Source organism: Pagrus pagrus, assembly GCF_965226575.1.
Source record: "Pagrus pagrus genome assembly, chromosome: 5".
Lineage (NCBI taxonomy): Eukaryota > Metazoa > Chordata > Actinopteri > Spariformes > Sparidae > Pagrus > Pagrus pagrus.
In genome coordinates, this window is record NC_140189.1 from 32,476,338 (window position 1) to 32,492,013 (window position 15,676).

At 43.7% G+C, this 15,676-nt stretch overlaps 1 protein-coding gene across 1 annotated transcript in view; it reads left to right on the top strand.

Annotated features, from left to right (window-relative positions):
* Positions 1–255: 255 nt before the first annotated feature.
* Positions 256–15,676, top strand: part of fgfrl1a (fibroblast growth factor receptor like 1a) — a 74,616-nt gene continuing 59,195 nt past the window's right edge. Inside the window, exons 1-2 of the mRNA XM_084353341.1 lie at positions 256–763; positions 2,079–2,183. Coding sequence (XP_084209467.1) covers positions 2,123–2,183 — 61 coding nt within the window. The 5' untranslated portion in view covers positions 256–763; positions 2,079–2,122. The remainder of the gene's footprint in view (positions 764–2,078; positions 2,184–15,676) is intronic.

The following is a 15,676-nucleotide window of genomic DNA, read 5'->3' on the forward strand; positions in this document are numbered from 1 at the left end:
TCTTTCCTTCCTCCTCTCCCCTCTCCTCTCCCCCCTCTCCTCTCCTCTCTCCTCTCCTCTCCTCCCCTCTCCTCTCTCCTCTCCCCCCTCTCCTCCCCCCCCCTAAACCGCTCCAAATTTGTCCAGCACGCTCCTGCCCGCTGATTGGCCCGCTCTCTGATTGGCCTGCCCTGTGATTGGCTGAAAGTTGTGCCCTCGGACTGTCCGTCGTCTCAGTTTTGTTTTCTCGCCTGCGGCTGAAGTTTGGACGGCGGAGCTGCTGCAGCTGTGTGGACACAGTACAGGTTAATATCAGCAGACCACTGTGAGGACAGGTCTGAGGACAGGTCTGTGGACAGGTCTGAGGACAGGTCTGAGGACAGGTCTGAGAGCAGGTCTGTGGACAGGCGGGACGTGAAGGCAGCGTTTCTCCTCTGTACTCTCTGCTCCCGGTGCAGAGCTCACGGTGCGGACTGTCATTCAGAAATACTACAGCGCTCACGTGTTTGACCTCAGCCGATACATTTTACGTTATTTTACACATTTACTGACACTTTACCCGCTCGCTCAGTCCTGTCCTTCTGTTTTTTACACTTTATTCAGTACAAGTTGGCGCTTCGGCTCCAGGAGTCTCTTTACTTTTACTTTTTTTTTTTTTTTTTTAAGTCATTGTCGGTGAATCAGGATTAAGTCATCGAGCTCACACAGTGATCAGCGGACAGGAGGTGTTTCATGGTGCAGGTCTGCAGACTGTACACATCTCTACACTGCTGCGAGCTTTACAGTAAGTCCCACTTTATTAATAAACCAAACTCAGTGTAATATTTAGGCTATTTAACGGATCCACGGGGCGTTAATGTCCATGTGTTGCACTTCACGGTGAGTCAGAGCCTGTGTTGTCTTCTCATCACCCTTTCATTCGGGTTTACTATGAAGAGTTTTGTTTTGCTCTGATCAGGTGTAGAAGTTATGTTTCAGGTCGAGTTTATGTCATATGTGTCCCACAGAGTCTTATTATCAGTATTAATCTACAGAAGATGTTAATCAGAGTTAAGGTTTGTAACATCTGTGAGTTACAGATTTATTACATGATGCAGCATTAACAAGGTTTATGGTTTTATCATGCCACACTGTGTTAATGCAAAGGAACAAGGTTTGTGATGTGACACCTTGAATATGTTAAATGCTATTTGATTTTAAAGACCATCTTCATTATCATCATAATCCAGACGATCCCAGGCTGCAGTCTCAACTCTTCCTCGAAGAAGCTTTCACTCTTTCATTTTTCACCCACTTTCGACTTCTTTGTATTTTGTTTTATTGCAAAACTCAAGGACTAAAGAAGTTATGCAAACAAAAGTGCGACTTTAACCTGATGGGTTGAAAGTCGTCCTGCACCTTTAAGCGGTTCCCGAGGTTGACATGCTGATTAAAGATACAGCATGTGAAGTATTGAAATAAGATCTCAAAAGGTTCGAGGGAAGAATTTATGTGGCGGATAGATTAAAACGGCTGTAAGCAGAGACATATGGACAGGTGGACGGAATAAATCTGTGAGGAAAATGGTTTGACTTCCAGAAAATCTCTGCGTCTGGACTGTGAACGCAGTTTTGTTCTGACTGCCGTGGACTTTTAGAGATGTTAACCATGTTGAGAAGACAGAATACACTGAAGAGAAGAGGTTTTGGACGTGAGTGCGTGTTTTCTTTCACCTTTACGTAACGTCCACCTTCAGAGACTTTGAAAACATCTGCAAAGAAATCAAGAACACATTTTTTAATTTTATGAAGGAACATCTCGATCGAGGCAGTTTTTACTTCCCAGTTTTCAGGCAGTTGGAAAGTAAATTATGATTTAATTCCACATCGCTCGCAGCTATTTTGGCAGCAATTAATCAAAGACACCCATCAGATGTAATAATGAATGCGTGTGTAGGAGTAAATCAGACATCAGTGGACAGCCGTTTTGATAAATTGAGGATTTATACACAGAGATGTGACCTAAACGATTTGAGGTGCCAGTATGTCCTAAATATAGAAATTTCACATCATCCTTCAAACAGCGACACAATGGTTTTCTCTTTTTTCATTTCCCTTCAGTTCAAAGAGGCTGAACGTTTCTTCTTCCTGCCAGTCAAACCAGAATGGAGCTTCTCTGCATCTTCCTGTTGCTGCAGATGGTCCTGATGTCCACAGCTGCCAGAGGTGAGTAACAGACAAGGAGCTTTACCGTCATCAGTGAGATGAATCACTGCAGGTGACATCACTATCTGACAGTGCTCAGTCTTCTTCACCTGGTGTGGATTAAATCTACTGTAGTGAAATGTCCTGTTTTTGCATTCTCACTGTTGCACTGCTTCTCCAACCCGAGGACAGTTTGTTTTAAACACGGTGGCACGATTGTTTCGACTGTGGTTTCAGACGCAGTCGTCTCATTAGAGCTGAAAGTGTGATGGGAAGCTTCTGCCAACTGGTTGGTGGTTTGATGGTGTATTGAAATTTAAGGGATGATCGATTTTTGCTCAGGCGACTTACTTTAAAACTCACTATCTGAACGAAGATGTTACGAAACATAATAATCTGAGCCTTGTTGTGCATTTAGAGAAGGCTTCAAATAATGTGCGTAGTAAGATCATCTCGTCCTGGGCACGAGCACGGCTACCAACGGCCCTGTGTCCACCAGGTAATCCATCACAGAGGGTGTCAAAAAATGGGCTGCCAAGTATTCTTGGACAGCCGTCAGTATACCTGGGGGCCTGCCCAAGTAAAGTCTACGTGTGGGAAACACCGGTCGTGCCTGGTGAATTCAAGGCAGAAGTCGTCTGTGCTGGCATTTCACCAGCGTGTTGTGATGTAACTCACCTCTCACCTCCTCCTGCTTCATCTTTTTTCACTTTCCTATCACGTGTTCTTTGTTATCATTTATTGGCTCATTCAGAGCCGACACATTTGGTCTGATTTGTTCCAGGGTGAGCTCCACTTGATCAATGCTTTTCTCCTCAGATAGTCGAGGAACCTTTGACTTTGACTGGTCATTCAGTTACAGTCAGGTCTTTGTACAGTGCTTGCATTGGTTTGGTTTTCTACCTCTTGGATATTTTGGAAAGATGCTACCTTGTTGACTATTGCGTCAAATTTAGCATTTCAACTTTAAAATCTAAACTGAGCAACACCACTGGGAGGTTGGTGGTCAGGGTCAGATACAGAGCAGCACACTCAGTACTCAGCATGCCACCTTGTTTCTTTCAATGAGACTTAATGTAATAAAAACAAACAACAATAGCAAAGGGAGGCTGCACACGGAGGAGAGCGACCCCCAGCCTGCAGGCTTTATGGGCAGACGGTCGTGGAGTTGGCGCCCGTTGCAGAGATCACACCGACGATGAGTTTTCAGCGGGAACAAAGCTGCATTCAGCGAAGCGAGGCCGAGCCAGCGTGCAGACACGGGGCCGAAAGTAAACACAGGGCCATAGACCGCAAAGAGATGAGATTAGATTAGCCTATTAGGGATGTTTGCTGTGCAATGCCACAGCATTTCCCCCCCCCTCACCGCCTGCAGTCTGTCAATGAAACCAGGGCAGCAGGCAGCAGAGAGAGACGGGAGGAGGGGGTAACAGTGGAAGGGAGAGAGGAGGAGAGGGATGGGGAAAAGAAAAGAAAGAGAGCGAAGGAGAGAAAAGGGAAAAATAGACGAGGGAAGGAAAGGGATTATAGGAGGGGTGTGAGAGAGAGGGCATGAGGAGGACAGACAGAGGAGACAAAATGTCATTATGAACCTATTAGAAACTGAAGTTCTCCGTTATCTTGTGATGAGACTCGACTCGAGTTACCAGACAGATGTTCCCTCCTGGTTAAAGTACAGTATCAGCAGGACAGACTGGACTGAAATCACACACATCTTTAAGGCAACGTAATTATTGTTATGTTTTGTGATTTATTCTGTTATTGTGAGTGTAGCTGATTATGAGGAGGCAGCTGAAAGACGTCTGTGTGTGATGAGAGAGCGATGCTGGTTTTTGCTCCTGTGGTCTGAGGTTCACACCATGTAATTGTGAATTTGTGGGTTTGAACTCAGGAACAGCTTGTTGTCCTTCTGTCTTTTTCTCCGTCTGTAAACGTTCCCTGCACACATATAGCGTTATGTTGTAATAAAAACAGAGGAATTATCTGAAACATGGACCAAAAAATGCAGGAAATTGCTGATTTTCCAGAAGATTATGAACCAAGAGTTCGCGTGCTTTCCCTTCTTTTGTCGAATCTACCTGCAGCTTTATCTGATCCCTGGATTATTTTTACATGTGTTTTTTACCAGATAAAACAATCAGAACAAATCAGAGTGCCAAGGTCAAGCTAAATTAATCTAGACATCTACAATCCAACACGCTTGCAGTTATGTTGTTGCGCCAACTTCACTTTTTGCTTTTTCTCAAAAATTGCACGAAACAATTACAGAATCAGGAAATTATTACGTTTGGCCACAATAGTGACGCAAAGATGCTTGAGATTGTTTTGAAACGCGACCCTGAGCTGCTCTGTTTCGACTGCAGTGATAGCCACTCAGCTACTTAACTGTGCAGACAAGAGTTACTTTGCAATAGGTGACGAGAAGTATGAGTATCTGTAGCTGAAGAAAAATCAAGCCTAAAGTTATAAGAATGATTTTATCTTAAACTCAAAGGATCCTTGTAAGACAGTGTTTGGGAAGGTGGACAAGCTTCACAACTGCCACTCACTGGATCACTCACAGCAACTGTACTTAAATCGATTCAGAGTGGATTTGTATATATGAATACTGAAAAGTGAGTCACAATGTCAAGTCTTTAAACATAAAAGTCTAATAAACACTTGGCAGATTTATTATAAGTGATTATAGTAAGGCTTCCTCTCTGTCAGCCTTGTTGCGCTCTCCACTGCACACAAAGAAGTGACGCAGAGAAAGATTTTTATTAGCTACTTGGTGACTACTGAGATATCCCAGAGAAATATGCAGGCCAGAGGTGGGTTACTCCGAGCAACTGCGTAAACAATGAACAATACAGTGAAGCGCAAAATATCCGAGAACACATCATGACATTTGAAATTGAAAACATTAACTCTATTGTGGCCTCGTCTGTCTGGGCAGTCCCCTTTGGACAAAAGGTTCAGTTACAGTAGATGTAAGGGCGCTATTGTACAATATTCAGGAAGTTATGTCGAACAGCACCTTTATAACTGCACTACGCTTCCTGCAAAGTACAGTATGGCTTATTGTATTAAAGAAACGAATGCTGGACGAAAACACAGGCCTGAATTGAAATGAAGAGAACAAGATGATTCCTTTAGTGGTAAACGAATACGTACCAGAAAGATTAAACCACTTTTACTGGCAGTGTCTTTGGATTCTGAGCATCAGTTGGCACTGAGGACTGTTTTTGGGAGATGGAGATACAGATGAAGAGAGAAAGAGAAAGGAAAAGGTTAGCAGAAGAAAGAGATAGAAAGACAGACTGAGACGGACAGAAAGAGATAAAGATGCAACATTTATGCCCTCATTGCAGCGCAGCACAGTCGCATAAACTGCAATCCAGAGGCTTACACAACCACGCTGTTTGAACCAGTGTCTGGGTCTGTGTGTGTGTGTGTGTGTGTGTGTGTGTGTAGCTGAGCATGAGACTGAGCAGCTGATAGATTAGCGTTCTCCTCTGTTAGCCGAACAACATCGAGCTTGAATACAGGGGTCAGAGACTGGTAGCAGGCCGCTGCCGTCTGGGCTACCTGCAGCTGTAGACAGTCAGGTTCAGATGTGAACAGTGGAAAGAAAAGGTCCATCCTACAGTAGTTACTACACTGTTAACAGAGTAGTTGACCTTTTCATTTTTCAATAGTGACATGAGATCGATGGCACTCAACTAGGAGACAGTTAGCTTAGCTTGGACTGGAAACAAGGGGAACTTACTTGCCTATTTTTTGGCCGAGTGCAGTGACTTCTCGAGTCTCTGCTCGTTGCATGACAACAGCACGATGACAACAAGACTACAGGACATCCCTGCTCATTGTTTCTGCACTTGGATGAAAACAATGTCATGTAATGTGTTAATTAGTGATGGAGTTGGGTACAAAACTGTGTACGACCAAATCACGTCAGTGCTATTTAGCTGCTGGTATTTCTCGTTCCAAGGACAAGATGCTCTCCAAAGGTAGATTAGTTTAAGGGTCAGGGGACTGTTTTGGGCCCTCACATAACCTAGCACCTAATGACACAAACATAAACAAGCTAGCAGCTGTTACCTTTTTCTTTGGCGGGGTTTAGCCATTCTAATACCAGGGCTCACCTCTTTCCATGTGCCTTTGTGGAGGCTCAAGACGATTGTGATTGGTATAAAGACATGCACGCAGGCCAAAATGAGAGTTTGTGCGGCCGGGCCTTTCTCCAGCGTTGACACAGTGCTGTGGAGATCTGGAGGTCAGGCTCGGTGAGACTAGAGAGAAACTAAGACATAGACAACACCTGCTGCAGTGTTTGTAATGTGAAATGCAAAGTACCGGTACATTCGTATCGTACCCAAACCTGAGTACGAGAGCATTACAGGTGCTAATAGGTGGATTTTGTAGCCTTCACACAGAGTCAGGTCAGATATTTCCCTCTGTGTCTGAGTCGACTTTGTCTTCAATGGAAAAACTTGTGTTAAATGTTTGTTTATTGGTTCGTGTGCTGTTCTTTCGGCATGCCTCGGCATACACACACACGCACAGATACATTAATTGTGCATGTGATGTGTAATGCCACGTGTATGTCAGATGGTTATCAGCATTGTCAGATGGTATTTATGTAAGCCAGCTGTTAAACGCTTCACGGTTAAGCAACTGGAGCCGTGCCGAGAGGATAATAATGATAATAATAATGTGATAATTAAAGTTGCTCCAGCAAAGATTTTATGTTTTCTTACACCTGTGATGTTGAAATGACCTTTCGCACTGGGTTTGTCTGCCTCTACCCCAGACCTCAGTAAGAAGATGATGAATGTGGGTTTGTGTACGTTGTTTCCTGACGCACAGTTCTGTTAAACAATTAAATGTTTTCCGTGTGATTCTGCCGCATCGACCACCCATCATCCAGAGGGAGGGAGAGGAAACAGACAGAGACGAGAGGGTTCATCCGTATTAAAAAAGCATCTTCATTGTGTTGAAGCTGCCAAAAGAGAGACACACATGTGTCAACAGAAAGAGAAGAGAGCGTTGTGGAGTGCAGACAACTACAGACAGACAGCACAGACTGTAAACAGCCGCATACACAGATGCTGAAAATGTATACAAGTTGAAGACGCCACCCATAAATATGACTTAACACATGTAAGCACACACAGACAGTCCGCAATCCCTTAACAGACTCCTGTCCCACTCACTCATTACTGAGGAATGTAATTAGCATGCTGACACTAACAGTGATACGTAGGAGAGAAGTGGGGTCAGGTATAAAGGACTGGAGGAGGAGGAGGAGGAGGAGGAGGTCACCAGAGAAGCGAGCGATGGACTAACAGCTTTAAACTTCAGTAAAGAAGTAAGAGACAACAACATGAAGATGACTGTTCTAACTTCTGTGGTCATAAAAAAACCTTGTATTTGTGCATCTTTGGGTGTAATACATTAGGGCAGACAGCTGTGATTCAGGGCAGCGAAGAACAATAATATTCATTCTGGATTAAAGGGGCTCGATTTAACAAGTTTAATGCTGCTGGACTGTGGATGTCTTCGTGAAGGATTTGGGTCGGATTTCCACGCCAGTCCAAAGGATGTGACTTCATGCACGTTCTCAAGTGCCTCGTCTCAGTGTAGAGCAACAGCAGCTAACGTCAGTTTAGAAAAGGAGTCCGCTAACACAAACTAACGACCAGCTTCCACAGGAACCCTGTAATCTGCCAGTGACCTCCTTGATTAATTGATCTATAAAGTATCAGAAAACCCTGAAAAATGTCCACACAAGTTTCCCAAATGTCTTGTTTTCTCTGAACAACTCACCCAAAACCTCGAAGATATTCAGTTTGCAATCATATAAAAGACAAAAAAAAACAGCAAATCCTCATATTTGAGAAGTTGGAGCCAGAGAACGAGTCTTTGCATGAAAAATCACCGGAAAAATCTGATTAAGTTCGAATCGGAAGTTTAATCAACGACTTGTTTCAGCTCCTGTTTTATTTCCCTTCTTGTATAAGTGGTGTCCAACTAGCAGGACTGATATAGGAGTGGTGGCTAAATAGCTCAAGTAGTAGGAATAACAGGTATTGTCACTGAATATTGAGATTAATGTTGCGAGGCTACCATCTGACACTAAGTTATATATGAGCCATAAATAAAAGCGGTTAATCTTTGATGAATCAGTTTAATATTCAAACCGCACTCACACTGCTGTTTATTTTCCCACACTAACTACAGTAAGCACTGATTAACCGTGTTGTTACGTTTTGTGATAAAACACTTTCTGTTCGGCGTCTGCCTGTTTCTCCATGAGAAGAGCGGAGGAGGTCGAGGAGCAGGAGGAGGAGGAGGAGGAGGAGGAGGAGGAGGAGGAGAGCATCTTGAGTCCTCTCAGAGTAAACAGCTGCATACCACAGACAGATGCTTCAAACACACAACTTTACCTCATTGTAAACAGACACACTCATAGCCTCACATCAGTAAATCCCCTCCACCCTGCTCCTGGTTTTTAAGCATGCAGCGCGTCCTGACTCACAGTTAACTGTCGTAAATACCATTTGACATGCTGACAACCGTTATACGGCCTGATGCTGCTGACGGGCATCTGCCTGCCAGCCTCAGTGTTTCGCAGGGTTAGAGCTCGATCTGTAGACCGACCACAGATGGTTGAAACCTCCATCACTATCCACAGGTCAGGGTTATAGAAGAGGGCGTTTTGTGTGGTTCGTGTGTTTGTGTTTGTTAATTACTCGTGATTAACAGACAAAGGGGAGCTTCAAAGGGCACAAATGACTCCTTCAGTTCCTCTTGTTAAATCCGTAATGTCGGGGCCAAATGTTGTCTCGTTGGCTGTTTGGACAAGTTGACCATCAGGAAACAATCAAAAGTGAGACGGACTCGTCTATTTTTCCTGTATTGTCTCTTGTATAGTTTGATTTCAGGAGACTGAAATAAATATTTGTATACTTTGGATAAACTTTAAGAAAAGTCTAGTGTGAGATATCTCTGTGGGATCTTCAGCCCATATTTTTGTTGGTGATAATGATAAAACACGTCACATGCACGTATCGCTGTCAGTGTGCAGGGACCTGAACAGGAGCAGCCTCCCTCCCCCACACTCCTCTTTAGCGACCACTGTTCTCCGTCCCAGAGTTTTACAAGGCCCGTTAATGTTAAAGGCTATTAGCCCACATTTAGATAAAGTCAATGTTTGCTTTGACTTTGCTAATGGTGGGGTAGTAATGGGGCTGTCTGGGCGTCCTCTGTGGGGGTTGATGGTTTTGTCGTGGTGATGTGAAGACGTGATGTGTGTTTGTGGAGGAGGAGGAGGAGGAGGAGGAGGAGGAGGAGGAGGTGGCAGCAGCAGGGAGGGAAGCAACAGGAGAAGATTAGATAGTAAAAGGAGGTTTTGTGGTGACAAAGAAACGCTACAGAACAATGACAGTGTAACATACAGTTTCTTTTTCCTTTTCCCCGCTGACGGAGCTATAAGGTCAGAAATATCTCTTCATGTCACACTTCTGTCAAACCAACAGTCCAAAAACCCAAAGACTCTTGTTTTACGATCATAAATGACAATGAAAAGTAGAAAATCCTCACATTTAAGAAGCTGAAACGATTAATCGATTATTAGAATAATTGGCACTTAATTTTCTTTCGATGAACTAATCAGTTAACCAGCTGAGTGTTGCAGCTCCGGTGTCTTGTCTCTCGTCTCTTAGGGTTTTTCCCTCATCTTGTCGTTCACACAGTCACGTTGGATTAATCTCAGATTGGACATCTGGCGCTGAAGTTGTATTCGTAGACGTCTTTACATATTTTCTCCCTCTCTCTCTGTTGTTTCTCTCGTTTGTCCCCAGCGTCTCCGTCTCGCTCGTCTACATAATGCAGTATTGTGTGGGTCGTGGCGCCACAGTGCTGTATTGTGGTCTCAGTGGGGTTGGGGTATGTTTGGTCAACGCTACAGCACTGCGGGTCAAAGGTCAGCTAGTGGATCAGGGAGGGGTCAGGGAGAGTGTGTGCGTGGGTTTGTGCGTGCATGCATGTGTGTGTGTGTGTGTGTGTGTGTGTGAGGTAGGGTCAGAGAAAACACATGCCAGCACCAGAGGAGACTGTAATAACACACCGGGAGCCCCACAGGACAACACTCACTCTGCTTTCACTCCTTTATCTCCTCTCTGTCTGTCAATCTGTGTCAGTTCAATAACCTCATTGACACGTATGTCAGAGACCAAACATTAATGAGTACATTCAGAACAATAAATGTGGAGATAATGACTTATATTTTCTCAGAATTATTGTGTTTTCCATCCAAACTGTACTGTACGACCCTGATGTCTCAAAAAAGTTGAAGTTTTAATTTAATTTCCAACAATGGGTACGAAGTGTCTGTCTGTATTCTGACGACCTGAGAGACTCAGAAATCAGCTGGCTATTGAATGTCTTTCTTCAGAATTGCATAATGTTTGCCTACATGTTGTAGCTTTAACTGTGCACATTGACGCACACACACTGGCTCGCCTCGCCAGTTTCTGTTTTCTCTCTCTCAGCAATTTTATCTGCGTTGTTCGTCAGCAGACCTCACGTTTGGGTTAGGAGGGTTAGGAGCGTCTCTCTGTGTGAGCAGCAGTAAGGGCAGATTGTCCCCTGGTTCATCGATGGCGTTGTTCTCTCTGACAGATATAAAAAAAACTTTAGTATAAAATGCTAAAATGGCTAAAACCTGGGCGGTCGGCCAAAGTAAAGTCTGGGACACTCTGCATAATCAATAGACTCTGCAGCCAGTGGTCGCCATCGGGAACTATTTTCTTTCAGAGATGAAACAAAATAGTAAAATCTTTCCACAGGGAGGTCTGTTTAAGTGTCACTCACATAACTGTGCGTACGCTGCATCAGCTCGTCCTCGCTCTGATCTGCCTGATCTCTCCGTCACTTTCTATCTCGTTCTCTGACGTTTTAATACCTCTGCCACTTTCTTTGTCTGCTGGTTTCTCTCTCCCTCGTCTACCCTTCAGTCAGACCCCAGTCCAACCCCTGTAACCCCCCACCTACACCACACACACACACACACACACACACACACACACACACACACACACACACACACACACACACACACACACACAGTCACACACAGTCTCCAGCTGTTATTCCTGATGGCGTTACAAATGAGACGTTGAAAGGTGATCGCTGGGACAGGAGACACAGACCCTTGTTTTTCTTTTAGCTTCAGCCTGTCAGATTGGGTCTGGTGGGGGGCGCGATGCAGCGCTCAGGGCAGCTGTGTGTGTGTGTGTGTGTGTGTGTGTGTGTGTGTGTGTGTGTGTGTGTGTGTGTGTGTGTGTGTGTTTTAGACAGAACGACAGGAACACAAGTCCACCCTCGACCAAAAATACCACCGTTATGACCTCAGACTCAGATGTGATTGACATGTTATGGACAGTCAGACGGACTCGCTCTCCCTGGTTGTTTATTAGACATACAGGTGACCTTTGACCCCAGGAAAAGAAGGCTGATCAGGGGCAGGATGTTAAGGCCGGCGGCTTTAGGAAATACTTTGTGTAAGCTGTTGTAGCTTCTAGCCTTGACATATTGTTCTGTTGGGCTCTTAGTCGTGTCAATTAAAACGTACACAGTGTTTGTTAATGCGAAAAACCGACTCATAGCAAATATTCAGATCATATATCCAAACTCTGGATGGAGCAGGTTGCAATCATTATTCTAAAATTACAGGATTGTCGTGAAACACGCAGGCTCATTATGTTGTTTTCTTGTTTTTTCGCAGCTGTGTTCGATCCAGAAAAAAAGCAGGAAATCTTATTCCCGGATCACAAATGTCAGTAGAAACAGTTCTTGGGTGGCTTGCGATTGTTGTGGCGTGAGTTTCCACCAAGACCAAAAACCTAAAAAACATGTCACAAAGCTGAAAAACCACCACGCATGAGGGGGACACTCGTCTTTTTTTCTGCAGTGCCAGCTGTCGATGTGGAATCCATACTGCAGAGGGAATGTGAGAGGAGTGTGAGAGATGTGGGGGTGGGTTCAGTCAGACGGGGACTCCAGAGGGGGCATATACACTGGTGACTGCGACTGGGAGGCCAAACAGTACATTTTTATCATCTCTAAAGTAGTATGGGATCGTAGAATACAAAATGTCCAACATCTACATCGATGTTTATTTTCAGATCATCGTTTGTCACCGACGGTTGAAGCACGCGATCGTGTTTTTGAGTGTGAAAAGCTGCGGTTTTCCTGGAAAATGACTAGTTTGTATGACGTGTTGTTCGACCACATCAGAAGGTCCAAGCTTTGTCCCGAACATCACAACTAATAAGGTGGAGTGACAAGCCGGACGTCATGGAGGGTTGAGATGCAGCCTGTGTTTAAAAAAAGGCGGATAACACAGCAAACAGCTTCTCCTGCAAAGCTTTCATAGTGTTGCAATAGTTGAAAAAAGAGTTTAAACCCTGCGTACTTCATCACACTGCATACTTTTTTCCTCAAAATTACTTAAAACTCTCAGTGTAAGTGACGTAACAATCCAGTTTCCTAAACCAAACTCTGGTTGTGTCAACACAATCTTTCATTTTCTCTTCGCTGGAATTCAAAAGCTGAAAATTGGCTAAATATAAATATAAAATAAGCTAAAATATCTAGTATATCTGACTTTGCTATGTCAACCTTATCACAGCAGTAGCTGCTTCTATATGAGCTAAGTTGTTCCAGATGAAACTGCTCCCACTTAGTGAGAACAAAGTCAGAACAAACTCCCTGAAGATGTGGCGGATGGCAGTTTCTGACTCCTGAGTCTGTCCGATTTATGGCTTTAGCTTTAGCTTGACCCTTAAACTTGTTAAATCCGTCTGTAGAAGCAGCGATTTCTGAATGATGAAGTTGTAGGTATCGTACAAATATACCTGTCCAAACCTTCTGCACTGTGATTTACAATGCAGATAGTGAAAGTGTTGTTTTGTGCGTATTGTATGTCGTCCATTCTGGAAGATGGACCCCGCGTCGTTTTCCTGCCTCTTCCTTTTTTCCCCTTTCAACGTTTGTATTTCAGAAGTTCATACTCGTCTGAATTAAGAGTCTAAGGACAGAGTTGTGTGCTTTACAGAGTGTGAAGCCCTTTTAAAGCAAATTTGTTTGAGTTTTGGCCGTTTTTAATCAAATTGACTTGCCACAAAAATGTGACATTGAGCTACACTGAGCTCGAACTCACTGCTTGCAGACAAAAGCCAAGAGTTCATGACCTTCGACTCAGTGTGTTATGACACAATGTGGAACAAGTATTTCTGGACTCAGCACGCAGCCAAAGTAGACAGCTCGTCCCGTGTTGATTATTGTTAATAATTCGTAAAGCTGCAGAGAATGGCATGACGGGGATTTCTTGCATTTTTCCCAAAGCAACAGGCAAAACATTGACACAATCTGTAAAAAAAAAAAAAAAAAAAACCTCAAAGAAAACAGAGTATCTCCAGAAATTGGTTGCAGCCACATTGAAACAACCCAGGACATTAATCCCCTGCCAGCAACCACACGGTGCTGACGTCCAGCTGAAAGCCTGCAGACCAGTTAGCTGTGTTAATTATTTCCCACTACACGGGCCTTCATCACACCGGTCAGCTCAGCACACGTATTATCCCGAGGTAATCCCTCTGTTGTGCTGGCACCATTATCACACAGGGACACAACAGGCCTATTCTTCTACACGTAATTAACAAAGGTACTTACGGGCTGCTTTCTGGGATTTAACTGTTGAGTTGTCAGAGCTTTAGAGAAGGCAGCGAGGTGGAGAAGGCGGTGGAACGGAAAGCTCTCACGTCAGCAGTGCAGTGGAGGTTTCAGTGTGCAGCTGGTTTACATCGATGAGTTTAATGAGTTAAAATTAAGATTTAAAGGTTGGTTTACTGTCTGCAGGAAGCTCTCAGTGGTAGAAAGTAAAACAGTTTCACACATTTCACAAATCCTGAAATGTGAAGCATGTTTTTAGCTTTGTGACACTGCAATTTTTCAGAAAGTCGACTGGGTTGTGTGGTTTATTTGTTTGGGAATCGTCCCAGCCCATAAAGAAATACACAATCCTTCATTTTTGACTTCTTATTCCACTCAACATGTTTTTTATGCCCATAGTTACCAGTTATTTTGCAGATTTAGATTGTAGCTAAAGGTCATTCAGTATTTTAGTTTATATTTTACAATGGACACAATTTTATTTATTACTGTTGATTCAGTGAATAATAGTTGAAATAGTTTCACCTACAGATGCTGCGTACGTTACTCTACCAGGATTGGAAATGCATTGCCGAAACTGGCTAAAATGCTGGAATGGGTATCAGTACAAATGTACTGTGTACTGACCCAATTATCCTGACCAGTCGGACTCTGAGCGGCGCCCTCTAGTGGCCATATCGCTTAACATCCATGCCAACATGAAGAACGCATGGAAGTGTGTGAGAAGGAGCATAAACGAGCCTTTCAAAAGGTTCTGCTCAGCTTAACGAGTCCTCTCACTTGTCCCTACACATCCATAGCTCACCTGCACAGGTGTTTTCTCTTAATCCCCCTGATTAGACCTCTGCTCAACACCGTGGGCGTGCACACACTGCTCTAGTTCAACATCTCACTTAGTCTCCTGTTTTTAGTTTTGTTGTCGCCTGTTCGGGCGGAATAATTTACAACTATTATAACTTTACCAGCACATTGAGTTTGATGACATCATGTAATTTCCATCATAGCTCAACATCACCTGAGCAGAAGTTTGATTAACAAGAGTAGTTTTAAACACCTGTGTGTTTAAGCAACGAAATGCAGTGTAGCATGAAAGATATCTATTAAAGCTGAATTAATACATTTTAACATTGCCACTCAAATTTTATTGGATCCAGATACTTTTCCAGCCCTCGACAGGAGAGTAATGGACATTGTAGCTCTGCGTGTTCTCCCCTGTAATTATGACACACACATCTTTACAGAAACAAGAAAAAGAAATGGAGAAAACACGAGCGAGGCAGACGGAGGTTTAAGTCCACACTGACAGCTACAAGTGACACGATGACTGATTGAATTCAGGTGGAATTGCCCGTTGCGTGTGTGTGTCTGTGTGTTTGACTGTGAGTGTCTCGTATCAATCAACACTTTCCAGGCTCTGTTCAGGCTCAACCTGTGAGTCACGGCAAATGCTGCATGTACCAGAACACACGCTCACGTTGACCTTGTGAAGGGACGTATTCAACAAGGGGATGTTCTTCAGCACTGGTGAATAACAGCCGAAATCTAGCCAACTGTTTGTTTTTTTTATCTGAACTGAGCATTGTTTGTCGAACGTGTTTTGTAGCTCTCCAAAATCAACAATCCAAGAAAATTGCAAAAGTGAGAAGCTGCCAAAAATCAGGTACCATTACCCACAACTGAATGATCATCGAGTCTCGTACCTCTCTATGACAGCAGCATGTTTGCCTTCAGACATGAGTAAGACAAACAAAACCACTTTGTTTTGAGCATTATGCAGCATTTAGTTGTACAAT